Source organism: Syngnathus acus, chromosome 20 (assembly GCF_901709675.1).
Source record: "Syngnathus acus chromosome 20, fSynAcu1.2, whole genome shotgun sequence".
Lineage (NCBI taxonomy): Eukaryota > Metazoa > Chordata > Actinopteri > Syngnathiformes > Syngnathidae > Syngnathus > Syngnathus acus.
This window is the reverse complement of record NC_051104.1, coordinates 8,046,602-8,074,013: the sequence shown is the minus strand read 5'-3', so window position 1 is coordinate 8,074,013 and position 27,412 is coordinate 8,046,602. Positions and strand designations below refer to the sequence as shown.

Here is a 27,412-nt window from a genome sequence, read left to right as displayed (position 1 = left end):
TTATTTCATGTTAAAAATAAACATTTTGAGTTGCATTTTTAAAAAAATCGAAGTCAGAAAAACATTTAAAACAATAAAACTAATATATTCAAAATAATATCGATGATACAATGACGTAAAGCATATGTGGTTACTATTTATTTTCTTTCTGTAAAGAATATGTAATTCGACGCTATATTTGTGTTATGACAGTAACATATATATATATATATATATATATATATATATAATGCTGTGTGCATACTGTTCATGTGCTATATAATGTGCATATGTTAACATGATAAATAATGTTTTGGTAGAAAAAAAAAAGTCCTTCTCCCTCCTCCTCCTCCTCCTCCATCGAAACAAACGCTGCATTCATCTTTTCCAGACTGCAGACTCGCTGCTGCCGCTGCTACTGCTGCTGCTGCTGCCGCTACTGCTGCGGGAACTTCCACCACTTTACTTTGGAGCAGCAGGCGAGCAGCCCGCTCCAGTCAGTCAGGCAGACCGACCGAGCGACAATGTGGCTGGTTTGCGCGTGGTGTCTCGTCCTCCTCGCCCAAGTCTGTAACGGGCAGTCCGAGAGAAGGTTAACTGCGTGCATACTTTTCTTCACTATGGAGCAGATTGTGTATTCAGTCTTCTGGTTTTGTTTCCCCTAGGCCCTCTTTTACATGTGGGGGAAACATCACTGGACAATCTGGAATAATCGGGAGTCAGGGCTACCCAGGAGTTTACCCCCCAAATACTAAATGCGTGTGGAGGATCACAGTAAGTAAGCAAGCAAGCAAGCAAGCAATTTATGGATCTATTTCATGCTACGATGTATTCAAATTGTACTCAACTTGTTCCTCTGTATTATTAGCGTGTGCTTTCTAATCTGAATTGACAAAGGGCTGAAAAGAAAGATCTATTCTTCTATTAGTAGCAGTGAATCTCAATCAATGGCATGAATCCTGTAATACTAGATGTCAAAGCTCTGACAACGTAGCCCGAGTCGCGTAGTTTGTCACCAAGCTATGCTAAGGCAGTGTTAACAGCATACATTGTATTTTTGACATGACTGATCAACGACTTCATTTCCCGATCTCGGTCGTTTGGAAACGTCCGATCCGAGCCCACTACTTTATACTCTAACAATTGTAATGTATCCACACTGTAGGTCCCGGAGGGCAAAGTGGTGGTGCTGTCGTTCCGCTCCCTCGACCTGGAGAACGACAGCCTGTGTCGCTACGACTACGTGGACGTGTACAGCGGTCACGTCAACGGCCAGCGACTCGGCCGTTTCTGCGGCACGTTCAAACCGGGGGCGCTGGTTTCCACCGGCAACAAGATGACGCTGCAGATGGTGTCGGACGCCAACACGGCCGGCAGCGGCTTCCTGTCCGTTTTCTCTGCCGCGCAGCCGCACGAGAGAGGTAGCCTCTCCTTCTTGGACAACAACGAGCGACATCTTCTCTCAGCCGGAAGTGATATTTCTCGGGCTGGCGGGCATTTAGGCTGAGCCCTAACCCCCCGCAAAGAACAACACATACACGGCACGGTCAGACAGCCTTTTCCTCTCTGCAGGCTGGCTTCGTCTGCTTTGCTTTCCGAGAGGAATTTTGATAGCCGGTTGCCCGTTCCAGAGCAACTGTTGGACAGGCAGGCAGGCAGGCAGGCAGGCAGGCAGGCAGCTAGCTGGCTTGGCTCCAACATGTTGCCTGCCCTACGACAAAACACCATCACAGGGCTCACTTATGACTAGTTTGTTTCCCAACATGGCTCAGTGGCATTTCAAATCACTTTCTAGCTTTTGATTTACCAAGTGAACAATACACAAAAGCTTTTGCTGCTCTGTCTCCAGTGTCACTTTGTAAGAAAGTCATTGGTGGCAAGGAAGTGTGTGGAAGTGGGACTCCCCCATCACTTCGGGGTCCACGTAGCGCTGAGAGCATAGCATTCATGTGAGGGATCCGTCCAAGTCCTTTGACATGGGCCCATAAGTAACATTGTCTCAACAGGGGATCAGTACTGTGGGGGCAGACTGGACAAACCTTCTGGAACGTTCAAAACTCCCAACTGGCCCGACAGGGACTACCCAGCCGGTGTCACCTGCTCCTGGCACATAGTGGCACCAAAGAACCAGGTAAAGAGCTGAAAAAATCATCTCAAGCCTTTTTCGAGAGGCTGGAATGTGAGATTTTTTTGCGTCATCCCGCAAACGACTGCGCTGGTACCCTTTCATCATCTCGTTTGAAGCGGCCGCATGATGGAAGACTCCCGTTTAACCCCCCCGCCCCCTTGGTCGCAGATCATCGAAGTCAAGTTCGAGAAGTTCGACGTGGAGCGTGATAACTACTGCCGCTACGACCACGTGTCCATTTTCAACGGCGGTGAGATCAACGACGCCAGGAGGATCGGGAAGTACTGCGGAGACAGCCCCCCGGCGTAGGTCGTCTCACGCCTCGCTCGTTCTGTCGCGACCCGTTTCGCACATCCCCCGTGTCATACGGCTCGGCAGACCCGTGTTCTCCGAGGGGAACCGGCTCCTCGTCCAGTTCCTGTCGGATCTCAGCCTGACCGCCGACGGCTTCATCGCCCACTACAAGTTCCGGCCCAAGAAGTTCTCCGTCACCACGCCGCCGCCGCCGCCCACAAGCACACAGCCGGTCACGAGCAGGCCCATACGTAGGTAGCAACATTCATCCTACATCTCGGCGGATATGACAACAACGCTCGCTCGCTCGCTCGCTCGCTCGGTCGGGGAGAAGTGCTTCTTTTTCCCCTCCACCTTGTTAGTTTGCCATAAGGGCATTGCCATCACAAACAGTATTGCTGGAAAGTCCAAACAGGGCTCATCCTAAGCTACTGTCGTATCGATGTGCCTTAAAAGGGGGCGGGGCCTGCTTGCATGCGCCATTTCCGCAACAGACAAATTGATAGAAAAATGACAATGTATTATTGATGCGCGCATTTGTTTGCAGCACTCAAGTACTCGGTGGCCTTGTGCCGGCAGAAGTGCAAACGACGAGGCACACTGGAGAGCAACTTCTGCTCCAGCAACTTTGGTGAGGCTGTCCGCAATTTATCCTTCCTATTTGAAACATTTATCGACAATTATTCTGTTCTTGAAGTCAGGAGCCTCTGTATAGGCAGGCGCCTCAAAGGCGTCCTTGAGAGGTGGGCCGGGCCGGGCCGGGTCGGGCCGGGCCGGGCCAGGCCAACGTACAGTACGGCCAGCCACAGTGAAAGCGCTCCTGTGGCGTTAAGCCTCCATAAATGACGTGTATTCACCCGCCGGTGTTTACCCCTGCGGGATGTTTACCGCATGACTCGGTTTGCTTGGCATTCCTAAAAAGAGGAGGAGGACTGGCATCGGGGCCGTGTTTGGTGTGGGCACCTCAGGCTCGGGTGGAAACCCAAAATATGAAAGGCATAATGATGGAAAATGTAGTACTTCTGAAATTGCTTGTGTCAAAATAGTTGACGCTATGCCGTAGCTGCCCGCCAATCAAGTGTGAAATTGTCCAAAGCGGCCATTTGTGAAAATACTACATATATCTTCGAGTGAGTCAGCCAATTTGTCTTCTGCTGTCTGTGACAGTGATTAGCGGCACGGTCATTTCGGCAGTGGCGCGTGGCGGCAGCGTCCACGCAACGGTGTCCATCATGAACGTGTACAAAGAAGGCAACCTGGCCATTCAGCAGGCGGGGAAGACCATGAGCACCAAGATTGTCATCCTGTGTAACAAGTGCCCGTTGGTCAGGAGAGGTGAGTACCACCGTACCCGTGTGGAAGTGGCGCACATTCTCACGCGTGGCCCCCTCCCCTCCCCTCCCCTCCGTCGTTCCACCGCCGCCGCATTCAGGCTCTGTGTGTGTGACCTCACCAGGCTTGAACTACGTCTTCATGGGCCACGTGGACGAGGAGGGCCGCGGCACGGTGAGCCCCCAGCACTTTGTGCTGGCCTTCAAGACCAAGAACCGGAAGGTGCTCGGCGTGCTGACGAACAAGCGCTGCTGAGGGGTGGGGCCACGTAAAACCATGGCTACCTGAGCAAATTACTTCATTCAATTAATTAAAGAGTTAATATAAATGCTTTTTTTTTTTTGATAAAAACTGGAGTTAAAGTATGAAAGTATTTACCAGGAGCTTAGTCAGCACAATGACCTCCACGATGTGACAAAACGTTGTTGACAAACAATGCTGGGATGGTTGAGAGGTTTTTATTGTCATGGCTTTCCAGCAACCAGCATCTGCTCGCTCGCTCGCTCGGGCGCACGCACGCACGCACGATCATACAGGAGCACCATGCCTTACAATCCAAAGCAATGTGCAAAAGTGAATGTAATTGATTGAAATTAGTGTCTGAAAATCCATTTTGATTGCTATTATTTATGACTAATGGGACACGAACCTTCCACACACACACACATACACGCAATTTCAAGTGTTTAAATGTGTTTACAATGTAAATAAGTCAACATTTTATGAGCTAAACCAGTGGAAAACAAAACAAAACAACAAAATCTCTTGTACCGTAGCATCCAACATATTTCAAAAAAAGGGACATCATTAAAAAAAGTTCCAAAGTGCATTGGGGAGCGTTGTTTTTTTTCCCGCGCACTCACACTCCTTAAAAACAAAATGCATGGAATTATTCCATTTCAATCCCAACACTTAGCTGCATTAAGGCTTTGATCTAAATATATATATATATATATAATTTTTTTTTCTTGAAAGAAATCATAACACTGTCAGCTAATAATAAATTTAATAATAAAGTAAAAAAATACCTTTGAAAGTCATTATGCAAGTCTGAATGACTGACGTGTCAGTCATGTGTCTGGTCAGAGTTGCGGATCGCTTGGTTGAGGCAGAGAGCCGCTGCCCTCCAAGACCAACGCGAGGGGCGGCACTGCGGCGCCCCGACTCGGCGGGGCGGGCCGGTCTCGGGGGCTCCCGGTAGTGCCGGACCTCACGTTGGGCCGCAGAGGGAGGAAGCCTTGGTCCTGGAAAATGTCGCCCTCGTCGTTAATGGTGCCGGGGTGAGTGGCGTCCACGTGGGTGGGGTGGAGCTCTCGGGCGTTGTGAGCGCGCAGGATAGCGTCGTGCCGTGTGTGCAGCTCGGTCGGGCCCTCGCCGCTAAACACGTCCCCATCCAGCTCCTCCAGCTGGCGCACCGGAACCTGAGGCCGCCCCCCCCTTTGCCTCTTGGCCACAGGATCTGGTTTCTTCTCAAGCGTCGGAGCAGACGAGGGCGTCGGCGGGACAACCTGGGGCCACGACCTCGGCACCTGGAGCGAGTCTGTCTGAACGGGGTCCTGTTTCTTCGGCGGGGAGGATGCTGGCGTTGAGCTGGGGCCGGGAATGACGCCGCTGGGGCCGGGAATGACGCCGCTGGGGCCGGGAATGACGCCGCCGGGGCCGGGAATGACGCCGCTGGGGCCGGGAATGCCGCCGCCGCCCCCCGGAGTAACGCACCGGGGTCGCTGCCCCGTCTCCCGCTCTCGTTGCCTCTTCGACGGGTCGCTGATAACGGGATCTGGCTCGGGTGTCGGCAATAGGATGGAAGTGGGTACGGCGTCCCCCTGGGGTTGGACTGCGTTCCTCTCGGGTAAGTCGTTGACAACGGGATCGGGTTTGTTCTCTTGTGACGGCGGAGGGCTGAGCGCGATGACCCTGGGAAGGTCTCCCCTAAACCAGACGTCCTGGCCTGGCCAGACATCCCCAGCCTCCTCTCCGCTGCCCGCGGCCCCAGAGCCCAGCTCGTCGTCCAGCGTGGGGCGGGATTGGTTAAAAAAAACAGGCGGTTGAAAGAGGCGGTCCAGGTCCTTGCGGAAGTTGGCCCAGTCGTCCGCTCCCGGGCTGTAGTCGGGCCTCCAGTCGTAAAGGCTTTCGTTGATGCTATACAGATCCTCCAGTCCCTGCCAGTTGACGTCCTCTTCCGTCAGGTTGGGCAGTTTAACCCTGTCGTCCGTCCCAGAGTGCCCTGAAGGAGGAATGGAAAGACATTTAAGGATCTATATGGGACAGAACCGGGAGGATGCAATTTGGATGGAGCTCCAGCGTCATGCATTCGGTCAAGCGGTGCAAACGCATGCCGCCGCCGAGGAAACGCTGCAGCGACAATCCGCCGCAAAAACAAAGCCACACACGGGAAGTGAAAAGACGCGCGGTCGCTCTGCAACCTGGAATCAAAAGCCAAAGAAATCTGCAAATAAAGCAGCAGCAGCAGCAGCAGCAGAATGCAAAATAGAAAGCAAAACAATGACAGCTTCCTGGGATGCTAAATAAATGCATTGTTTTGAGTGTGTTGTGGTGAGACCCGACTAGTGGACTCACAGGAAGGAAAGGATCGGTCTCCTCTTTGAGCGCTTTCCGTGCTGCTGTCGCCTGGTAAGCGACAAACACACGTCAAATTGAGATTCTCGTCACGGATGAGATGACCGTGATTATGATCATGATGATGGTGGACATTGATGGAATAGTTTGACATTTCCCTTTGCTTCTCCAGCGTTGAAGCTGCTCCATCAGGAGAACACTGCAGCCAAGTGGAGACAGCGGAGTTCTTCACTCAGGATAAGATCATGAGTGTTTACTTTTGTCATGACCTGACTGATTTCACGTGAGAGCAGCGTGCAAGCTGCAAGAACTCTGGAATCTTATATTTGCAGGGCAAGTTCGCATTTTTTCTTAGAGTTCCCGGCCGGGTGAAGCAAACGTTTGAACATCTCCAGAGCAAGCTGGAGTTTCCAGTCACGTCTCCTCAAATTGTCCAAAACGGAGCTCGACAGCCAAGCAGAGACTGTGGAGTCCAATACTTTGCTATGTGACGTTTTTTGAAGTTGTCAAACTATCCCCGGAGGTAATGATGGTATGATGTCATGCATGTCATGGACGTGCATTAGAATGGCCGACACAGACTGTGATCATGCGTTTCCCAAAAGAGGTGGAGAGTGCTCGCCGCTCTGAAAAGAAAACGACGGCAATCCGACTTGACCGCGTGCGTCAACAGGGGGGGAAAAAAAGTACGGGCCGGCTCGCGTCACATGTTAGCGCCTTCCCCATGCAGACTGGCAAACGTCATGGATGGATTAGTGCAAAGGAGGGGCCCATGCAGGTGTTAACGCGACTGGAGAAGAGGCACAAAATAAAAAAGCCACAGAAATGACAAAGAAATATGTGGGTGGATACCTGTGTGGCTCAAAGCTGCCTCCATCTTTACCCCCTGATCAGGAACATAAAAGCAATCCATTGTTAATCATCTGATTCAAAGGAGACGCCGAAAAGATGGGCAAAAAGATTCTTTCACACTGAACCAAAGCTGATCGATCGCGTGTGCGGCCGGCGGCAAAAGAAGGAAGGGAATGAAGTTGAGCCGCTGCTCTTCCTTCTGGTGCCTGCCTTGGCCACCAGGAGGCAGTAAAATACAGGCTTACAGTAAATCTGGTTGTTCTTTGCAGAGGAAAAAGATGACAGGGCTGTTTGTGCTCAAATGCATCGAATAACCACCATTAGAGATGCTAGTATTGTTAGCACGCCTATGGCGTTTGGCATTGTGCGTTAGCATGAAGCTAACATCATTTCCAAGTTATGTGCTTGCCGATGTTCCATAAAGTGTCATTGTCTTGATTTAGCCGGATGGTTGGTTCACTTCAACTCGTGAACTCACTTATGTCTTCAGTCAGGCACACATAGAAGAAAGACGGAGGAGGAAGAAGGTTGTGTGTACGTGTGTGGGTGTGTGGGGGTGGTTGTGGGTGCGCAGGTGAAATCAAACATCACATCACTCATTCACGAGCATCTCCGTGAGCATCTCCGTGAGCATCTCCGTGAGCATCTCCGTGAGCATCTCCGTGAGCATCTCCGTGAGCATCTCCGTGAGCATCTCCGTGAGCATCTCCGTGAGCATCTCCGTGAGCATCTCCGTGAGCATCTCCGTGAGCATCTCCGTGAGCATCTCCGTGAGCACCGTTTGGCTACGTTGCCGTTGGTCGCTCATCATTCCCAGTACAATCATGCGACATGCCGACGGATACGTGCGTGGGTTGGCCGGCCGGCCGGCCGGGTCAAGTGTCATCATAAGGAGCGAGCGTCGTACGTACCCGCGTCCGAGCCTTTGGGTCTGGGGTTGCACTGCTTGTAGCCCTGGCAGCTCCTCATCTCCATCAGTTGGCCGTGAAGAGAGTTCAACACGTCGCGATCCACCTCGTACACGCCGTTGGTCAGCTGACAACAACAGATGCTGGTTGAGTTGGTATTTTGCTAAATCGGAGCATTTGTGTTCGCTTTGAGTCCCGTTCTGCCCCTCTATTGCTACACAGGGATCTATCTATTTTGGGCCGCTTGCTAGGTTTTTCATCATTTGTGCTTTCATTGACTGTTTGGCAATTGATGTGCTTGTGCATCAATTGGCGTGCGTCCCACCTGGTAGGGATCGCTGTTGAGGTCAAAATACTCCAGGAAGCCAGTGGAGAACTCGCAGAAGAGTGTGTTGTGCGTCTCGTTGATGGTCCTCAGGCACCAGTAAGTGTTGTTGTTGGAGCTGGTGCATGCGCAGAAGCCGCCCACTGTAGCAAAAATGTTGACACCGTTTGGATCAACCCTATTTGAGCGGAATTGCCCGTAATGGACGTACGTGTCCAGAAGGGGGCGGTCTGCCAGTGGTCGTCGTCGTGGGTGAAGCAGGTGAGGCCCGGCAGGCTGCAGTCGTCGCCCTTCTTCAGACGCTTCTTCTCCTTGCGCTCCTTTTTGCGCCGGCGGATCTCGTTGTACAGTTGCGTCTTGCCGTCCAGATTGTGCGCCGACTCCCTGGGATGCGAAAAAAACAAACACAACACAACACAACACACTGTCACATGGCCGCACCCTAATGACTTGATTACAAGTTCGAAGGGTTATAGCAATGCTAAACGCTGGCGTGTCTATGATTCCGTGCAAAGTTGTATATAAATTGCACAACTCATAGTTTCGACTTTTTTCCACCTTTGGTGACACGTGCGTGCGTGCGTGCGTGGTCCATTCTCATTCCAGCCCAGCTGCTTTGTGTCTGTTGCAAGATTTTGGGTGAATCATCACGTCTTTGCATGCAACCTGATCACTTCCAGACGCAATAGGAAAAAAATCAAAGCCACGGCCCTGTCATTTTGATTTCTCATAATGCTAACAAAACAAAACAAGGGTCTAGATGATAGGCTTGTCGACAAATTTAATAGTTGCCAACATGACACGTTATTTTTATTTTTCCTGATTTTATTATGCTTTCCTTCTCCCGTTGCTTGTCATTTTCTTTGCTGCTTGTAGCTGACACAAATGTGGCCTAATAAATGTTTCTGGTTACAAAGTCATCTGTTTTCCTGCTAGTAAGAAAATAGCTGTGTTTGGAGGCTGCGTTTCTTGACACAAATCCAAATTTGAAATTGGAAAGTGGGACAGAGTTGAGACTTTCTAAAGCCACTTGAATCAAGTTGGGTTTAAAAATTGAGTTTCAATTGAGGAATTCAAAGCGGGGGCATGCAGGCTTGCAGAGTTGAAAAGCGCCACGCTTGCAGAGTTGAAAAGCGCCACGCTCGCCTCATTCACTCGCTCACTCGCTCACTCGCTCACTCCCTCCCTCCCTCCCTCACTCACTCACTCACTCACTCACTCACTCACTTAAACGGATGCAGCTGATCATTCCTATTCTTCAACCTCTCAGCCTTGCTTCTCTCCCCTTTGCTGTAAAAACTGGTGGAGAGACACAAACGCACAGTCTGACTACAGCGGCGCTAACAGTTAGCATCAATAATTCCTCTGTTGGATTTTTCAACATCCATATCCATAGCGTGGAACAACACTCACAGGCATATGTATATTATTTATCCTGCGCGAAGAAGAGAGTACCTTTTCTTTCCGCAGTCACATTCATCTGGCCGCGTCCTCTTCAGATGGCCTCGGACTTCCCGCAGATTTTTGATTTTGTCTTGAAGCGCTTCGATCTGCCGACATTTTGTTTTGTGAAATGTCCGCACGGTACGTCTGCCATTTGAAGTGTGCTTTAAACGCACCTCTTGGTCCACGTAGCTCTTGTGGTCTTTCCAGGCTCTGGAGGACTGGTAGATTTCCCTCTCACAGTGGACCGAGTCGTTCATCAGGATGTAACACTTGTGGGTGACCTTCAGGGACTTAGGGTACCCGACCGCGTTGGTGTCGTCCGCCAGCATCTCCTCGGAGCCGTCGTCCGAACCCGAGTCCGTCTCGTCCTCGGGCGCGTGCTGGCGCTTGGTGAGGGCGCGGCGTCGTACGGCGCTTCGGTCGTCGGCCTGCAGGTCCACGTCGTAGATCTGCCCCTCGAATTCCACCGAGAGAGACCTGGCGGCCCGCGTGTGGACGAAACGCGGCCGATAACCTGCCAAAACATCCGCGGACCACTTTAATTGGTGACCTTGAAGCGGTGGCCAATTTTCGGATTTGCACTCACGCTGTCCGGGGGAAGTCTGGCGGTGTGAGCGCCGTTCCAACCTGGAGGCCTTGTAGAGCGCGTCGGAGCAGTGGCAGCCCCTCTCCTGGGTGTCGTAGCTGCTGCGGGGTCTCAGGCTGCGGGCCCTCTTGCGGGGGCCCTCCTTGGGGCCGCCCTGCCTGGAGCCGCCCTGCCTGGAGCCGCCCTGCCTGGAGCCGCCCTCCTTGGAGCCGCCCTGCTTGGAGCCGCCCTGCTGGGAGCCGCCCTCCTGGGAGCCGCCCTGCTGGGAGCCGCCCTGCTGGGAGCCGCCCTGCTGGGAGCCGCCCTGCTGGGAGCCGCCCTCCTGGGAGCCGCCCTCCTGGGAGCCGCCCTCCTGGGAGCCGCCCTCCTGGGAGCCGCCCTCCTTGGAGCCGCCCTCCTTGGAGCCGCCCTCCTTGGAGCCGCCCTCCTTGGAGCCGCCCTCCTTGGAGCCGCCCTTGCACTTCTGGATCCTCCACTTGCCCGTCATCTCCTCCACGCAGTGCCACTTCTAGATGGAAGCGTCAGAAGGAATGAGTTCATCGCCTGGCGCTCGTCAAACATCACGACCACACGAAATGAATCGGATGTGTCAGGGGAGTCCCCGCTTCTTCTTTTTTTTATTTTGTTTTCACATTCCGATCGCACTCGCCGGTCGGGTCCGCTCCAAAATGCGTCAGCGTATAATTACACACCGACGCCCTTTCTCTCGCACATCCTCTGTCTTTCTCTACGGGCGTGATGAAGTCAGTTCAGCGGAGGAATTAAGAAAAAAAAAGTGGCAAGTGGACGAGAGACATCTGTAGTGTGGGAACGAGGGCGCAGATACACATTCCTCTTGGAAGAGCGGCCGGCGCTCGGGGGTCCAACGAAAGAACGAGCCGCGGATGAAAACAATCTGTTTTGCTTTACGCTTCCACCGAACCTTCACGCCGGAGGTTCAGGAGAGCAAACAAACGGGAAAGAGGAGTAGGGAGGGAGGGAGGGAGGGAGGGGTGAGATCGAGCACGTTGACCTCACACAGTTGTCGTAAAGTTGTTGGAAGTCAAATCGTACTTTTTATACTTTTGCTTCATGCTTGATTTGAAACTAAACGTCAAGACTTAATCCTTATCTCCTACTCCAACAATCTACATGAACCAAGATTTGAGGCATTTTCTGCGTACCTGTCCCGGCTGCTCGCACGGCGTCTGGAACTCGGCTTGCTGGCACGTCTCCTTCACTTTCATGTACTTGGGCAGGCTGTTGGTGTGCTGGGTGCTGGCCGAGTCGTCCTTCTTCCTGAGGATCTTCCTGTAAGCGGCGAGAACCTCGTCATCCCGGGTCGAGCTCATTTAACAAACAATCTACATTTCTCCACAGCTTTGACCTCAGCTTGGCATCGGCCCCACAGCCGCCGCCGCCACAAGACCTGGCTGAGGCACCACTCGGGCCCATGCCAACCAAACTACCCTCCCCCTCTTCTCACACCCCTTCCTTCCTCTTCTCCTGTTGCCAACTCGGGCCTCACGCGCAAGCCACAGACAGAGTGACGGCAACAAATGAGCAAGTGAATAAGCTGCCCCTTTGCGATGGCCATCTGGAGCGCTTGGGGGCGTGACGCCAAGGCTCGGCACGCCGTCATTAAACAGCCGTCTTGCCGCTGATAACTAAATTAGGAAGGTCAGTCTATTCTCTACGCATACCTCGCTCGCCAACGGTTCGTCAAGTCAGAAACATCGGGCGAGGGAAAAGCCGGGGCCGCTGCCAAACGAGCCAAAGTGCGTGCGCCAGCAGATGTTTTGCTGGTAAACGAGTGGAAAAAAACAAAGCCAGAGCCAAGCCAGAGCCAAGCCAAGCCAGGCAATTTGGGGCAAAAAAAGATATTAGGAGAATGAAGACGTCAGCTCGTGCCGTCTTTTTTTTTTTTTTTTTTTCTCCACCTAATGTGTTTGTGGGAGGTTGTCTTGTCTATAGTGCAGTTAGTAAACAAATCAAATTTCTCCGTTATGGGCAATTTTCGCTGTAATAAGAAATGATAATAAATCGTATGAACTCTAGCCGCTCGCTCCAGTTTCGAATGGAAATTCAGAGTTTGATAGATATTGTACTTCTAGCCTCCGAAAAGAAAAGAAATAAATCTCGCTTGACCCTCACAGACTTCCGAAACCGTCTGTCAGATCACACATCACCTGGAAAAACACATTGGAGGTTCACAGAAGTGCTTGGATGATATGCATGTGGTGAAAAAGGTTCGGGGAGAAAGGAAGAAAAAGCTCCGGTTTACCCTCGCTCCACAAGGAATGTGTCCCTCCAGACTTTGGGTTTCCGGTTGGGTTTGAATCTAGGAAAACAAAGAAGCGGATAGTAAGGCCGGGGGTGGGTGTTCACATACAGAATGGAAGGCACGCTGCTTACAAACACTAAACGATTACAATGGTTCAGAAAGCTGAAGCTAAAACAATTCACCGTAATTTAGGTTTGGACCAATCAAAAGCTGAAATATGCTTTTGATACTGTCAAAGTGACATACTTTTCATCTGGCTTTTGTTTCTCTGTTTGTTTTCCATAATGCCACAAAGTAAACTCGGCAGTTTCCACTCGGCCCTCCCCTTGCGGTGGTGTCGAGAAACAACAAATTGCAGCGGAGCGACCTCAAGCACGTCTCTCGCCGAGCGTCCAATTGGCTGACACGGGCAACAGCGGGGGCCATTTTTTGACAAAACAAAACCAATGTCAAAGATTAAATACGGCAATTCCAACCGGTGATTCTTTTGCAGCCCACCGGAGGGCGCTCACGCACTACATTTGGAAAGTTAGCTACAAATATTCGTCGTGTCCACACCAACCTATTGCCGGTCCTTTCCTGCTCCAGCAGCTTAAGGATGGACTTTCCGTCCATGTCCGGGGGCGTGTCTAGCCCGGCAATGTGGAGGATGGTCGGCGCGAGGTCGATATTGAGCACCAGGTGAGGATTTCTAAAATACAACAGTGTTCACCTTGACAGCAGGCATACTTTTAAAAACAAGTCAGCGGTTGCCTTACACTGCGCCGGGCTCCACGTTGGGCCCTCTCAGGAAGAACGGCACGCGAATGTCAAAGTCGTACGGCATGGACTTGCCCTTGACCAGCCCGAACTGACCGATGTGGTAGCCGTGGTCGGCGGTGTAGATGACGTACGTGTTGTCCAGCTCGCCCGTCTCCTCCAGCATGTCGTAAACCTGCGGCACAATGGGACAGCGTGAGAAAAGAGCCACAGAATAAGGGACCCAAAAAAATGCTGTATCAGGTACCTTTTGTACGGAGTCGTCCACGGACATGAGGGTCTGTAGCCGCTTGCGGTGGAGGAAATTGGTGAACTCCATGTGGATGGGCTTCATGGGGCCCGTGTACTGCATGATCCAGTGCTTGTCCATGTTGGGGGCGTAGTTGTAACTGGGCGTGCTGGTGGGAAACCGACCGGTGAGTGAGTGAGTGAGTGAGTGAGTGAGTGAGTGAGTGAGTGAACACCAAAAACAAATTCAAATTCATTTGAACACAAATGGTGTCGCGACACACGTAGACTGATAATATAGCAACAATGCTTGCAGGGTTAGCGTTTATTCTCCCTGACTCCAGCATGCTATCTTAATAGCGCAGGGGACTGGTGTATACGTTTCCAAAGGCCATATTGTGAAAGATCCCTCTTGTAGCAATGTTTGCACGCAAGGCTGTGAGAGGCCGTCTGTGGCGGCTGGCTAACAGGTGCCACGCTCGTCCGCCACGCTTGACAGGCGTCAATAGCGCCTGTGTTCGTCCTGGGAAAAGGTCTCGACAGTGCAGTGCCAGCGCCCCTCTCCGGCCGAGACCGGCCGGCCTCTCGCACAGAGACCAGACTCAGCAGCAGCAGCAGCAGCAGCAGCCGCAGCAGCCGCCGCCGCCGCCGCGCTCTTGGCTCCGAGGAGGACTGCTGACAGACGGCGCTCACCTGTCTGCGTGGCTAGCGAGACCACGTTCAGTCTGTCAGACTGCAAAAACAAAGCAGCAGTAATAGCCGTTCTTCGCTGAGGATAAACAATACGTGCCTTGATACGTTTTGGATACTTCCTTCTCGCGAAATGCAAATGTAGTCAAGGCTTTTCTTCCAGGAACCAATGGACCAAATGTTCCTGGTAGTGCCACACGAATTTCCCCCGCAAATGGAACGGGCCGCATTCCACTCATGGGCGCCTTAATGAGGAGCTGCTAGGAGAGCCGCGTTGCTTTTGTGAGCAAGCGTGAACTCTTCAGCCGAGCGAGCGAGCGAGCGGGCGGGCGGGCGCTCTGTTAAGCCCCAACAAAAGGCACCTGTCTCCGGTGAAATGGGCGCTGCGGAGGTCACATGAGGTACTTGGATAACACCGATATCTCCTTACTGACATTCCCTTGAGCAACACTCAATGTTCTTAGACTGTTGGGAAAACCACATCCCATCCACAGCGGTTAAACCTACAGGAATGTTCATCGCATTAATAAAACACATCCCCCCGGCAAGCAAGCAAGCAAGCAAGCAAGCAAGCAAGCAAGCGTCGCTGTCCAAAGTACAGACTGCGCTTATGATTTACGAGTCGCCGCCGCCGCCGCCGCCACCCACGCCTACTCCTGCCACCTCGCCACTTGATGCAGTCAGAGTTATGGCTGCTTAATGGGGGCTAATGCCAGCGAGAGCTTCTTCCCACGACAACACCGCTCACAACACAAACAAATATGCGTATTCTTTTTTATGAGCAGCATTTTGTGGCTTCACCGTGTGTGGCTCTTTCAATGGAATTGGAGATCAAAGTTTGATGAAACGCTGTCTAATCGGAAAGAAGTCGTTACAGACAGAAATATTGGTCATGTGTCTTCTTTTTAAATAAGAAAAATAGCACTCGAATATTTTTACAAATAAATAAACCTTTTTATCACACACACTTCTGTATGAGAAAAAGGTGACACCAACTGTAGTGTTTTTGGTGCTTAGTAACAGCAACTGCACTTTTTTTGGAGTTCTTTTCAAATCAGCAATAACTTTTCTAGGTGACGCTCGTTAACCGTGACACGACGATGCTTTGCTTCTTGGTTTTATTTTGTGTGTTGTTTACTTGTATGTATATTGTGTACTATGTCTTGTCACCGTGGGATAGTGGGAAGGTCATTTCGATTTCTTTGTGTCTTGGCATGTGAAGAAATTGACAATAAAGCAGACTTTGACTTTTTTTGACTTTTGACTCTGCACCGACTAAAGATGGACTCTGTGAAAAGCAAATTCATTCCAATGTGTAAGCGCCACCAAAACATCCCACGCATGATCCGATCCCCCTTTGGTCATCCTAAATATAAATGAATATTGCCTGCCACAAAGGGTGCTCTCCACACTACACAATGCATTCCTCTGGGATGTGCGGGGGGGGAGAGAGAGAGAGAGAGAGAGAGAGAGAGAGAGAGAGAGAGAGAGAGAGAGAGAGAGAGAGAGAGAGCGAAAGTACTGATTGATATGGACAGGGTCAGGAAGTCCCATGTGAGGGAGGGGAGGGCACAAAACGAAGAAAGAAACAGACGGAGGGGATGAATGGAGCGACAGGGCAAACAGGCGGGCGGGAGGAAGGGAATGTTAAGTGGGCTAAGTGACGGTGAAAGCGGGGCGCTGGGAAAGTCACAACACAACTTTTTGCTTGGAAAGTGTGTTACGGGAACCTGAAGGGAGCCAACGTGAGCTGCCGAGACTCGCGATTGTCACGGCAACCTGCAAATGCACTCTTTGTAACTTCCACTGACAGCCCAGGCTAAACTCAGCTCGACTTTGACTTTCAGTTGAATGGTCTGACATATCCTTGGACCAATGACTAGACTCATCTCGTTTTGTAAAAGCGCAAAAATAGGTGGTTTTGTCAGAAAATAGTGGCTTTTGGACTGTCTGGAGGACTACTCACATGTGCTGAGAGGCATTGGGGAAAAACTCGGCGTACTGCGGGGCCGAGTCTTCCGGGCCGTGGGGGGCGGCGTGGCTGATGACCATCATCACCGGACGGTGCGGGTACATCCTCTTGGACATGCGGAAGAAGTTAATGCTGTCGTTGGTGATCAGGTCGGTGAAGTAGTCCTGAAAGAGCAAGCGGGAGAAAGCACGCGAGAGAAGGCTGTGAAGCGGGTTCAGCGAGTACACGCAGCACCGGCACCGGCACCGATCTGTTGAGTCAACAGCTGGCATTATGCCCGCCCGCCCGTTACAGAGTAAGGGTTGTTCCCTCGCTCGGGTATCCCTGCACTATCGAACGTGACTCTGCCGGATGCCGATCAGTCTGCTGCCGTTTTTCTTTTTTTTTTGCAGTCACTCGTTTCATTTGTTTTCTGGGAAAAAAAAAAATACAACTTTTATTGTGGACACAGTGTCTTCTGCTTTTCAATGTGCCCCAATTTGCCAAGTTTCCAAGAGCCTGGCGTACGCCGCGTGCTCAGAATGAGGGGGGGGGGGAGGTAGATTGTCACAAATAGGCTTTTATGACTAGGCCGAGCTGTTAAAGGGCAAGGCTACCACCGCACGTGCCTGAACCGTGTCAATTGGTGTGCATGGATGTTAGACAAGCCGCACTGTCGCTTTGGAAAAGCTGTTTTCTTCTCTACGCTACTGTGTCTAAGATTTCTTCTTCAGCTATTTTAGTAGCGGTTCATAAAAATGGGGATAGAAAAGTCGTGCCATTTGTTCGTTTAATTTAGCACAGCCCTGAGCTAAAAGAGCAAACGGTATTTCCCAATTCCCAGATTGTGGTTGAGGGTGCTTCTGAGTTCACCAGAGTCTCATCAGATCACAATGTTTGAAGAAGGTCCTAACAGCGTCTAAAAGGGAGACGGACGGGCTGCTTGTCGTGCTGGTGCGAGTCCACTTTTTTATTTTTCCTCACCAAATAGGAAATAGCGTGTCCATTTGCTTCAAAAACCACAAACTGCTGACCACGTTGGAGCCTTGTAAACACCTCATGTGCCTCCCGCCGCCGTTCAAACATTTGTTTGCCCCGTCCCTCCGTCCCTCCGTCCGTCACGAAAGGTTGACAAGCTCTAAATCTCTGGCAAGCGTGGGAAGATGTTGGCACACCACCGCCAACGCTCACTGACAGCTCTTCGGAAAACACGCAGGCCAGACGGCCGCAAAAAGGGACAGGAGCGACCGCCGGCGGGTTCATCTTCGTTGGCCAAATTCCCCTCGCATTCCTTCAGAGGTAGCAAAAGTACTCCCAGTCTGTACTTAACAGTACAAAGACTAAAGATAGAACCACCCATTTACCTCCTTTACGCGACAAGAGGTGCTAGCCTGTTAGCTAGCAATTAAAAACAATAAAGCAATTGCGCTGGATAGTAACCAGCCTGTTTCCACAAAGTGAGCAAGAGAAAGAACAGCAATCTGTTTCAAAGTCAAAAGCCATCAGAAGAATAGTCAAGTGACGAACAGATCGAAAAATCGACCCGATTGCTGTGCGAGAGGTTTTAACGACTTCCCACCAAGGCATTCCTGGTGGAGCCTGAGCCCAAAGCGGTGTTTATCACCCCGCCGACTTATCATTTGGCTGCCTAAATGTTAGCGTCTAAACACTGATGCCAGGCGAGTCATAATAAAGTCACCCACCCCCTTTAATTCCGCCAGAATTCCTGCGCAGCATCGTGATAAGAGAAGCCGCCGCGTCTGTGTTTATAAGGAGGAGATCTAACCTGTAATTTTCTGGGAAACAATTGCGTGAGAGGGATCGACCGACTGTCTCGAGTTTGATTGCAGGATTTCACGGGAAGACATACCTTGGCGTAATTGGCGCCGTGTTTCTCCTTGTAACCGTTCCGACAGACGGTGTAATTGTAGAAGCGGGAATTTTTGACGAGTCCGACCCACTCGCGCCACCCAGGCGGGATGTAGCTGCCGTTGTACTCGTTGAGGTACTTGCCGAAAAAGGCTACGAGAAGAGGGGAATAAAACCATTCCAAGCAAGTGCTTCAACCTCAACAGATGGCTGCATTCAGTGCTAACCAAAACAGCAGCAGCCTGGCGTAAATGTGCGGCCGGCCCACCTGTCCTGTAGCCGGTGTTGTTGAGGTAGACGGCAAAGGAGCGCGGCTCGTGCTGAGCCTGCCAGGAGGGCGACGAGCAGTTCTCGTTGTTGGTGTAGGTGTTGTGGTTGTGGACGTACTTGCCCGTCAGCATGGAGGAGCGTGACGGGCAGCACATGGGCGTGGTGACAAAGGCGTTGGTGAAGGAGGTGCCGCCGTCCTCCATGATCTTGCGGGTTTTGTTCATGACCTGCAGAGAGCCTGGAGGGAGGGAGAAGACGAGGAAGAGGCTGACCTTTGGAAGAATGGTGGGGAACCTTCTGCTCCAGATGACATTTTCTCTCAATTATTACAATGTGCACAGATAATGGGACAGATGGCCATTGGGGGGCCCGTGTTTAATATTTCATGTGAGCCACTGCATTTGTTGGGTTTTTCAGCCTTTGAGGTCAATATCAAAGATGCAAATTCAGAGATTTTGCATCCACCTTACCTAGTTCCACATCCTGGTCATCAGTCATAATGAGGATGATGTTGGGCCGGATGTTGCGGCGGTCCCTCTGGATGCGGCCCCTGAGGCCCTGGGCCCGGGTGGTGGCGTAGGCCGAGACGCCGGGAGCCAAGCACCAGAGGAGCGCCAGGCAGGACAGCCACCGCGGCAGCATTTTGGATGTTTGGGGAGCGCTTAGTCGGGTCGAGGGGAGGGAGGGAGGTCCGCCCGGGCCGCTCACTCACGCCCGACTGTGCTCAACTGAGAAGAAGCACCAAGAGAAGAGAATCAGCAGAGAAACAGAGGAGACCGAGCCCGCCGCTCTCTCGCTCCTGTCCCTTCCAATCACCAGCTCACATCACGTTCCCTCGTTGAAGCGGCGCGCGTCGGAACGACTCCATCCCTACCTCATCCCGTCTGACCGAGCCGAGCCCGCCCGAAAGCCCGCGCCGTTGGCCGCTCGGGCTTACGAGCGCTCTCCTGCGTGGGCCAATTGCGGAGCGCTTACTGCCCATCACTCAACCCTCCCCCCTCCTTCCTCCCACGCGATGAGTCAAGCGTGACACAGTCGGGAGGATGAGACCACACTAGGGGAGGAGGCGGAGGATGAGGCGGCGTTCAGGGGGCAGCGCGAGGGTTCCGCCACATTAACCTCGCCGCCGCAGTCGCCAATCACAGATAACCAGCAGCGCTTCGCAGATGTCAAGGCCCCTATAGCCCGCCCGTAAAACAAGGCCGAGTATAAAATGAACCACTTCCAAACATTCGTCCTAATAAAAAGACCACAATTGGATTGCACATCAAGAGAAATAGCTTTTGGCAAACCGCTTTCTATTTACGACGAATGAGCTCGACATAAAATGGCAGCTCACCTGAGCCTTGTTAAGTTCGGCTGGATGGCTCCGCCCCATTTCAATTCTTCTCAAGTCATTTGTGGGCCCTATTAAATTCACGGCCCTCAAACATGACCTTGAAATCCTTATTGTTATGACGCTTGGCACCCGGTGAAATTGCAAATGAATTTCACCGCGCGCACTGGCAGATGTAATCCACCCAGGCCGTAGTCACGTCTTTTAAATGCATCAACAAATCCACTTAAGGACCAAACGCTTCTTGCTGGTTCTTGCCGCGCGTCTGCTTCTCGTCCGGCGATATGACAAGACGTGTGATAATCGGCGCTTTAAGAGCACTTTGTGCGCTCGCCGTTCCGCCGTTGCAGATGAGACAGCCAGAGCCAGTCATCGTGACAGCCCTGTACAAACATTGGCGCTGGCCGGCTTGATTGTGGGGCTTTTCAGACTAAATCTTCTCGGCCGGCCGCGTGGACAAACACACAAGCTCACATCGAATCTCTCGCACACCCAAAAATCTCGGAGAGACTTTCTCGCAATAAAACACGTATTCCTGCGGTGAGGGTCCGACTGCAACGCTTACCAGAAACAATGACTCTGCACAAAAAATAAATGTCACGTCTCTATTTCTGTCCAACTGTGAAAAACCAACTGTCAGCCAGGCATTCGACGTAAAAAAAGAAAAGAAAAATGACTGTGAGACTCCACTAAACCACATTTGTAACCGAAATTCTATATCTTAATACTTGTGATAGAAAAGTGTCTTCATTCATTTTTCTATCATTTCTCTTGGATGCTGTGAGATTATTTGGGGGGGACCAATCAGATCTCTCCATGTGTTGCCTGGAGGGAAAAAGAGGTTGAGGGAAATGCACGAGTGGTCGCCGCCAGAATCACGTGACGCCAATTAAAGCGAGGACAAGAAAGGTCATTGTGGAATTTGCCACAAATCTCATGTTAGCGATACGCTCGGCTAAAAGGCTATCAATAGCTCCGCTGTCCGGAACGGGCCAAGCGGCGGTCACGCAGCTGCCGGGCGGCGTCCGCTCCAACTGCGCGTCACCTCCGATCTTCGGCTCCGCTCGCTCTCATGCGAGGTTTATCGGCGCTAACGAACCCGAGCCAATGTTTGCTAATGGTGCTACTAGGTCACTGGATTGATTCGGTGGGTGGGATCCTCCGACTCAAATGGCGTTCTCATGCGGACACAACGCCTTCTCTAGTGAAGAAGGAAATCATTACATGCTGCTGCCTTGTAAATCACACTTTATAACAGAGCATGATTAAAAACACTTGCGGCCGAATCCACAAACCCCCCGAAACTTTGATGTCATTTTCACAAATTCTTTGTCATTCAAGTCGAAAAGAAAAAAGAAAACACGACATGAGCAGCTTCAAAACTCAGTCCCCGAGCCAGTTTTACTTTGCGACATGAAATTTGGTAGAGACGTCTATCACGAGTAAAGCCACAAAGTCGTCTCAAGAACCCCGTCCCTGAAAAGAACCACGAGGCGTACTATTTTGCTTTCAAGTGGCCCCTTTCGAGTAGTATTAGCAATTTGTAGGCGTCCATCAAAACATAACCCCGGGACCATCCAGTTTTGTTTCATAATCTCAAATTGAATTGCATGTCTATTACGAGCAGAGCCACAAAAAAAGGAAGACAAAGTTTGGCATTTTGGCTGGAAGCAAACATTTGTGGCCCTTTCCAAAAGTCTTTGCGTCCAAAACCTCACCTCACCTTATCTTCCCCCCCCCCGCCTGAGACATTTTTGTGCAACTCACGATGGCGCAAGCAAGCAGCTTTCCTGCCGCTTATTGAGTATGACAGCGGTGCGCTTTGTGCGCCCAACATAATAGAGGAACTCGCTCGCTCGCTTGCGGTGCTGTCGAACTGACTGACTGGCTTGGCAGTCCGCATCCTTTGGTTTTGGGGCCCTCGAGCCACATGCTGACCGTGCCCTGACCCAAGTGGTCATGTGGCTTTGATGGTGGCTTGTGGAAGCCAACCTCAGCAACCTGAGGCTACCCGCACGTACTCTGTGGGTTACAAAGGAAAGGGGGGGCGCGGGTAACCAAGGGAACAAAAGTCACGTCAGATTCTGGTTGTGATTGGCTCGCCTATTTATTTCAACAATGGCCAAGAAGCTGCATCTGGCTCGGGTTCTGTTCGCTCTGAACATTTATCAGCTGTCACTGAAAAACAGCAGACGCGCCGAGCAGACAAATAAGCCGATGCTTTTGCTCCGACACACGGCGGAAAACTGATCCAGGTATTTCCACTCTCCACTTTAAGTATCCACAAATCTCTGGCCAAAAGGCTGGATCTTGTTCACGTTAACATGAAGAGGGCGGGAGAGGTGAGGAGGTTCACGTTCCCACAACAAGATGCGAGTCAAAACCCAAACCAGATGCCACGCCGCTGGGAAATAAATCAGTCAACCGGCGAGCGAGAACAATGGCCATTTCGGAGCACCTAAAAATCCCTGGATACTTATTCCGGTCCGTCCGTCTACGGGACAAAACGCCGGGACGTACCGCGGCGCGTTCTGATTCCCCCCCCCCCCTCTCTCTCTCGCTCTCAGAGGGGGAAAATGATTATGGGAAGGCCTTATGTTAACATTGAGGCTTGTCCAAATATTTCTGTAATCCCAGGGAATTTGGCTGGTCAGCTGCCACGAGGACTGACGAGGGCCTTTTTACACTGAGGAGCGCCTGTGTCGGGGTCCGCCGCCAACGCCGGCCGGGCCAAGGCTAACGGCGTCCCGCACAGCTCCCGCTAAGGCCTCCCCATTAAAGGCGCTGAGCACCCTGAAGGAGAGCTCTGTCCTCACGCTGGCTGCGGGTCTTCACCCATGTGTGTTCAGACCCTTAAATCTGATGATTTGCTTGACCAAAATCCAGCGCTGGGAAAAATGTGTACTTTGACACTGTGCCTTAATGGGGACTTTGCAATTAAAAAAAAAAAAAAAAAAGAAGCTCAACAAAGAAATGTTCACCTATTTCCAACAACAGCAATGGTAGCCTAATGCTAACGCAGAATGGGAACCACCATAAACACTACTTTCTATCAACATGACAAGTTGAAGGAAAACGACCTTGCCTTGGCCAAACGTCAACCTTGACTATTATACTGAACTCCCTCAAAGCACGTTTTTATCCCCGACTTGGTAAGAGATCCTTTATATCGCCAAGGTTGCCAGGCCATACCCTCCCAAACTCCATCACTCATGTGCAATTAAATGAATCCTGATCCAAGAAGGTTTTCCAAATCACGAGGTGGTCGGCTGAATTTTGAAGCAGCTAAGAGGGGAAACTGATTTTAAAGCACACGCAGCCAAGGTCGTACCAGCAGACTGCCTTGTTTGGAGCAGGGGTGGGCAACACTTGGCCTACGGGCCACAAAGGGCCCACTGAGCATTCAATGAAAACCCATTCATGCCAAGTTGCAGTAGTGAGCCGCCGATGAATACAAGAATATACAACACGTTTGTAATTCTCCAGCCACGTTGCCCCATCAGAAACACTCCATCAGGCCGCAGGAGCTCTGGAGAGAGTCAAGAGAACGATCGTACGAGCGGTGGCGCCCGTGTCTTTTGTACCCACACGTCAAATATGCCCCGATAGAAACGATCGCCCCCTTCCGACCGCAAACGAGAGCGAGGGCTAACTGAATTGCTTGAAAAAGCTTTCCGCTGAGAATACGGCGGCGGGCTCGCCTTTCCATGAATCGAGCCTTCAGAAGCGGCGCTCTAATCCACTTTGAAGGGTGAAACGCAAAGTTGAAGAGCAAAAGTCGCTTCTTAAATGTCTTACCACCTCCAAATGAGGGCTTAATGATGCTAATTGGGATTGCCCCGCGCCCTCAATAACAAAGGTTCTTGTAACACTGCTGTACCGAGAAGCGCACAAAAGAGCTGAGTGTTGTGTGGTTGAGTAGGACCTCATCTCCACTAATAGCTAAACGGAGAGTCACCGATAAAGTCTTGTCATAATCACAGTATTGGAGTAAACGTCAAGCCGGGGAGCATCATTTAAGGTCACTCTCCGTAAAATCAGCGATTTGATTCGGGCGGCTCGTGAGTGAAACTTAACCCCCCCCGGACTTTGCATTCTTGTTTAAAAAACGAGACGCCGCCAGCGTGACCCGGCGCGCCGTAAACAACAAATACGTCTCGCGCGCCGACGTGACAGCGCTCGTAAAAAAACGATTCGCCCAATTGCACCTGTGCCAGTTCTGGGCATTCACGAATGAGTGGATACGGGGGAGGCGATCGTATGGCGTGCGGGTCGCACTGAAGATTAGTCAGAGTTAAAGAGACGCAGACATCAAAACCTGTAGGAGCTCGCGTTTCCATCGCCCGCGGCTTTCCGAGGCATGCCGTAACCTGGTTTGTAAACTTTGTTGCCTAGGAGACGCTCAGGTGGCCAGCCGGGGGTACCTTAGGTCCGTCCACGCGACGGTGGCCGGAGGCCAAGTTGGTCCGCCGCACGGCTAGAGGAGGGGCGGGCGGGCGCGCTGGCTGGCTGGCGGAGGCTGAATGGGTTCAGCGGCTCCAGGGGTGAAGCGAAGAAAAGAAGCAGGCGAGCTGAAACAAACGCGAGCTTCTATTAGTGGAAGTGCTGGACTGGAGGGGCGAGGAATTCATTCATTTGCAACTCCCCCTCTCGCCCCCTTCTCCATCCATGCCCTTCACTCCGACCCTCCCACCCCACTATCTCTTTTCTGGAAAAGCGGCTCATGAAAGGAAAGTGGCGCCCCCCACCAAAAAAAAGTAAGAATTCCGACAGGCTGGCTTAATTGTACACGATACAGACAAGGCCCTTTCTCTTTCCTGTCTAAAACAGATTGCTTCTCCGTGGGGAGGGGATTATTAGACAAGGGGGTGACAAAGCAGGGACAGTGCGACCCTCTGGGGGGTGCCACATAAAGCCTGCACATGGTGTGCGCGTGTGTACACGTTCTGCGATGTTTCTTTTATTCACGCGGGAAGATTACGCTCGTGCCTCCCGATCACGCTGCCAATCAAAGTCGGCTATTTATCTCGTGTGGCTGAGCTGTGCGAATGCTACCGATTGTCTGGCAACAGAGCAAAACGATCAATTCTTATGGATTTTGGCTTTTCAGAAAAAAGAAAAACTGCTCAAAGAACGAGCTACCGTTTTATTTTCAGTGGCTTTGGTCAGACGCAGTGAGCAAAAGGCTAATTTAGCAAAGCAATGCATGAGAATTCCTTCCAGTGATGGCGAGGACTCGAATGTTTGCCTGCTCTGACCTTCGCCGCTCAAATGAGAGGCTGAACAAACACATGGTGGGGGAGGTTGGGGACAGGGGGACAGGGGGACGGGCATTGTGAGCTTTAAAATAGTTCAATGCTGCATGGCGTGTTACCCCTGGAGATACCTTCTAAAAATATATAGAAATAAGCGCACGAAAGCTCTGAAATGGCTCGACGACGGCTAATCGCTGAAGCGTCAATAGGTTCGACATTGATGACGTTAATCTCGTTTGTGATCATGTCAATGATAGCCTTTCTCTTGAATCAATCAAAACTCTTTGTTTGGCCACCAAACATTGTGTAAATGAGTTGAAGTCACCAGTAGAGGGCGGTCTTAAGAGAGCCGTGAGATGCATATCTCGTCACCCCCCCCTCAGCAACCAAAACTAATTAAGAAAATGGAGCGCAAGCAGATCTCCTGATACGACACATAGCTGGCTGCTACCGTTCCAAAACGAGCCGCAAGAATTTGTCCCGCCAATTAGTCATTAGATAAACTCAGTGACGGGAATGGCAGTTTAGTGACTCCGAAGATGGTAGAGTTGCTACTGGAATAATGTTTGACTTGGCCAGAGACAAAAAACCCTAAGCCTCCTCCCTCCCACCAAAGTCCTGATCATTTGCAGCAGCTGCCGCTCACTCATGTTATTGTTTGTAGCGCGCTGAAGCTAAACTGTTTAAATTGCCCACCCTTGCAGTCTAAACACCACACGGTGAGAGAGAGGAAGAACAAACTCCTTTGGTCAAGTGTGAACGCTATCAACCCAGGCCCACAAAAGAAGTGGGTGGACGAGTGTGGATTGAGAGCAATTCTCTGTTCACACTGAGACCGAATCTGTCTGTTGTGAACACTGTGCTGTCTTGACACTTGTCAGGTTTGGCAACTCCAGCATTTTGTCCAAGTGAAGACTATCATCAGAACCCTGACGCACAGCAAACAAGTGGACCAAGAACAATTCCAGGCTGTGTTTGGTCAAATATGAATGAACCCTGTCAGCGGTCGAGTCACAAGAAAACTGTTGTGCGGTTCCCTTCACTACATTGGACAAGTTTTTGCGACACGTCAGCTGGTGGGAATGGCGTAACACCTACATTTGCCATTGAAATATTGCAGTTTGGACCTTTTCTTTCGACTGGGCAACTTTCAATCGGATCATTTCACACGAGCGAGAACGGCAACCTATCAAGATCTGTCATAGTACTTTGGCGGCCACATTTGTCAAGAGCGTCTGATTTAAAAAGCCGCAACCTTCACAACCTAGCCGGCCAGGGTTAAGTACTTCAAGTAGCGGGCAGGAAGCGCAGCTACGGCTGGTTTACCAGGGTCAACACCGGCTCGCACAACAGCGGCTTTCACTCGCGCCGCCGGCCGGCCGGCCGGCCGCTGCGTCCCGTCCCATGCGCCTTCTCACAGCTCAGGCGACCCCGTCGCCGGATATAAATACTGGACCGTTTGCTTTCTCGCTCGAGGTAAAGTTACACCCAGTGGCAAAAGAGAGGTGCCGAGGAGCGCCAAGACTTGACAGCTCCTCCGCAAGCAGCTCGTCCATTTAGGTTTAAGATGGACACCATTGATAGAGGTTTGATAGGTCTGTCCTGGACATTCAGAGTCTTTGTGAGTTCCCGCGGTGACGAGCGTGTCGTGTCCCTAACGGAACACGGACATTTGTCATTTTCCTACTGATGGGGGAAATGTTGGATTCTCGCTCTGCCATACGAGAGACTCGCGACTTTCAGACAAAAGGTGGTGAAACAAAATGACATTAATGGAATGTGCCGCAGACTAATCCCTTGAGACGGAGGAATTTGCCACAGAGGGAATTCCTGTCATCCCGAGTTGTAAAAGTGAGCACAGCTACCAATTTCGACTCCAGCAGAATATTTGGAAACCTACCTGGCAGGCAGGGCAGAGCCGAGCCGAGCAGGGCAGGCTGGCAGCGTGCAGCAAAAGGAGTCTTGCCAGTGTTCCGTGCGCTCATAGAGGACTTGATGGCGCTGAGGAGGGAGGACTGAGGGGGGACCACACAGCTCCTGGAAGACAACCTCTCTCCTCTAATCCCCTCTCCGATGTGATGACACCCTCCAACCTCGACCATCTGTTGAAACACGTCCCGCAGCAGTCAGTTCACCCGCCGCCGCCGCCGTGTCGAGAGAGAGAGACCCCCCCCCTCCCTCCTGCGCTGCCACCTCCCACCCCGTGCTAGCCTGCCCCAATCACAGGCCGGCTGCTGGGTGGCTCCTCGCAAACCGGGAGGCAGGGACAAGGACACGGCGCAGGACACACAATCACAAGTTGGGAAGCAAGAAAAGCCCTGGTACTGGTAACCTGAGAGACTAAAAGAGGGAGGGAGGGAGGGA

General features: G+C 51.5%; 2 protein-coding genes across 8 annotated transcripts; one reads left to right on the top strand and one right to left on the bottom strand.

Annotated features, from left to right (window-relative positions):
• Positions 1–341: 341 nt before the first annotated feature.
• pcolce2b (procollagen C-endopeptidase enhancer 2b) lies at positions 342–4,562 on the top strand. 2 transcript variants are annotated; one of them, XM_037279483.1, is made up of 9 exons: positions 342–571; positions 645–753; positions 1,145–1,400; positions 1,986–2,110; positions 2,276–2,412; positions 2,486–2,652; positions 2,949–3,032; positions 3,569–3,736; positions 3,834–4,562. In XM_037279483.1, the coding sequence occupies exons 1-9, from the start codon at positions 504–506 to the stop codon at positions 3,986–3,988; spliced, it is 1,269 nt and encodes a 422-aa protein (XP_037135378.1). In that variant the 5' UTR covers positions 342–503; the 3' UTR covers positions 3,989–4,562. The 2 variants fall into 2 exon arrangements, with proteins under 2 accessions (XP_037135378.1, XP_037135379.1); XM_037279484.1 differs by having other exon boundaries at positions 345–571; positions 3,858–4,562.
• Positions 4,178–27,197, bottom strand: sulf1 (sulfatase 1). 6 transcript variants are annotated; one of them, XM_037280089.1, is made up of 22 exons: positions 26,949–27,196; positions 24,218–24,364; positions 18,928–19,185; positions 18,456–18,695; positions 18,189–18,340; positions 16,334–16,503; positions 13,697–13,847; positions 13,449–13,624; positions 13,253–13,381; positions 12,691–12,747; positions 11,591–11,717; positions 10,810–10,935; positions 10,428–10,554; positions 10,015–10,355; positions 9,851–9,945; positions 9,623–9,694; positions 8,607–8,779; positions 8,396–8,538; positions 8,074–8,197; positions 7,163–7,196; positions 6,311–6,364; positions 5,867–5,957 (listed from the first exon to the last, which is right to left on the bottom strand). In XM_037280089.1, the coding sequence occupies exons 3-22, from the start codon at positions 19,097–19,099 to the stop codon at positions 5,930–5,932; spliced, it is 2,691 nt and encodes an 896-aa protein (XP_037135984.1). In that variant the 5' UTR covers positions 19,100–19,185; positions 24,218–24,364; positions 26,949–27,196; the 3' UTR covers positions 5,867–5,929. The 6 variants fall into 6 exon arrangements, with proteins under 6 accessions (XP_037135987.1, XP_037135990.1, XP_037135989.1 ...); XM_037280090.1 differs by having other exon boundaries at positions 6,311–6,361; XM_037280092.1 differs by lacking the exons at positions 6,311–6,364; positions 7,163–7,196 and adding an exon at positions 4,178–5,340 and having other exon boundaries at positions 5,422–5,957; positions 26,949–27,197.
• Positions 27,198–27,412: the final 215 nt, after the last annotated feature.

What these genes read in the sequence shown, in the direction of transcription:
- pcolce2b (XM_037279483.1), top strand. Translation starts at nt 504, where the DNA reads ATGTGGCTGGTTTGCGCGTGGTGTCTCGTCCTCCTCGCCCAAGTCTGT. An exon ending in AACGGGCAGTCCGAGAGAAG is followed by an intron (nt 572 to 644) that starts GTTAACTGCGTG and finishes TGTTTCCCCTAG; the next exon opens with GCCCTCTTTTACATGTGGGG. An exon ending in AATGCGTGTGGAGGATCACA is followed by an intron (nt 754 to 1,144) that starts GTAAGTAAGCAA and finishes TCCACACTGTAG; the next exon opens with GTCCCGGAGGGCAAAGTGGT.
- sulf1 (XM_037280092.1), bottom strand. Translation starts at nt 19,099, where the DNA reads ATGCTGCCGCGGTGGCTGTCCTGCCTGGCGCTCCTCTGGTGCTTGGCT. An exon ending in AGAGCTACGTGGACCAAGAG is followed by an intron (nt 9,946 to 10,014) that starts GTGCGTTTAAAG and finishes AAATGTCGGCAG; the next exon opens with ATCGAAGCGCTTCAAGACAA. An exon ending in CTCCGGGGGGCGGCGGCGGC is followed by an intron (nt 5,341 to 5,421) that starts ATTCCCGGCCCC and finishes GGCCCCAGCGGC; the next exon opens with GTCATTCCCGGCCCCAGCTC.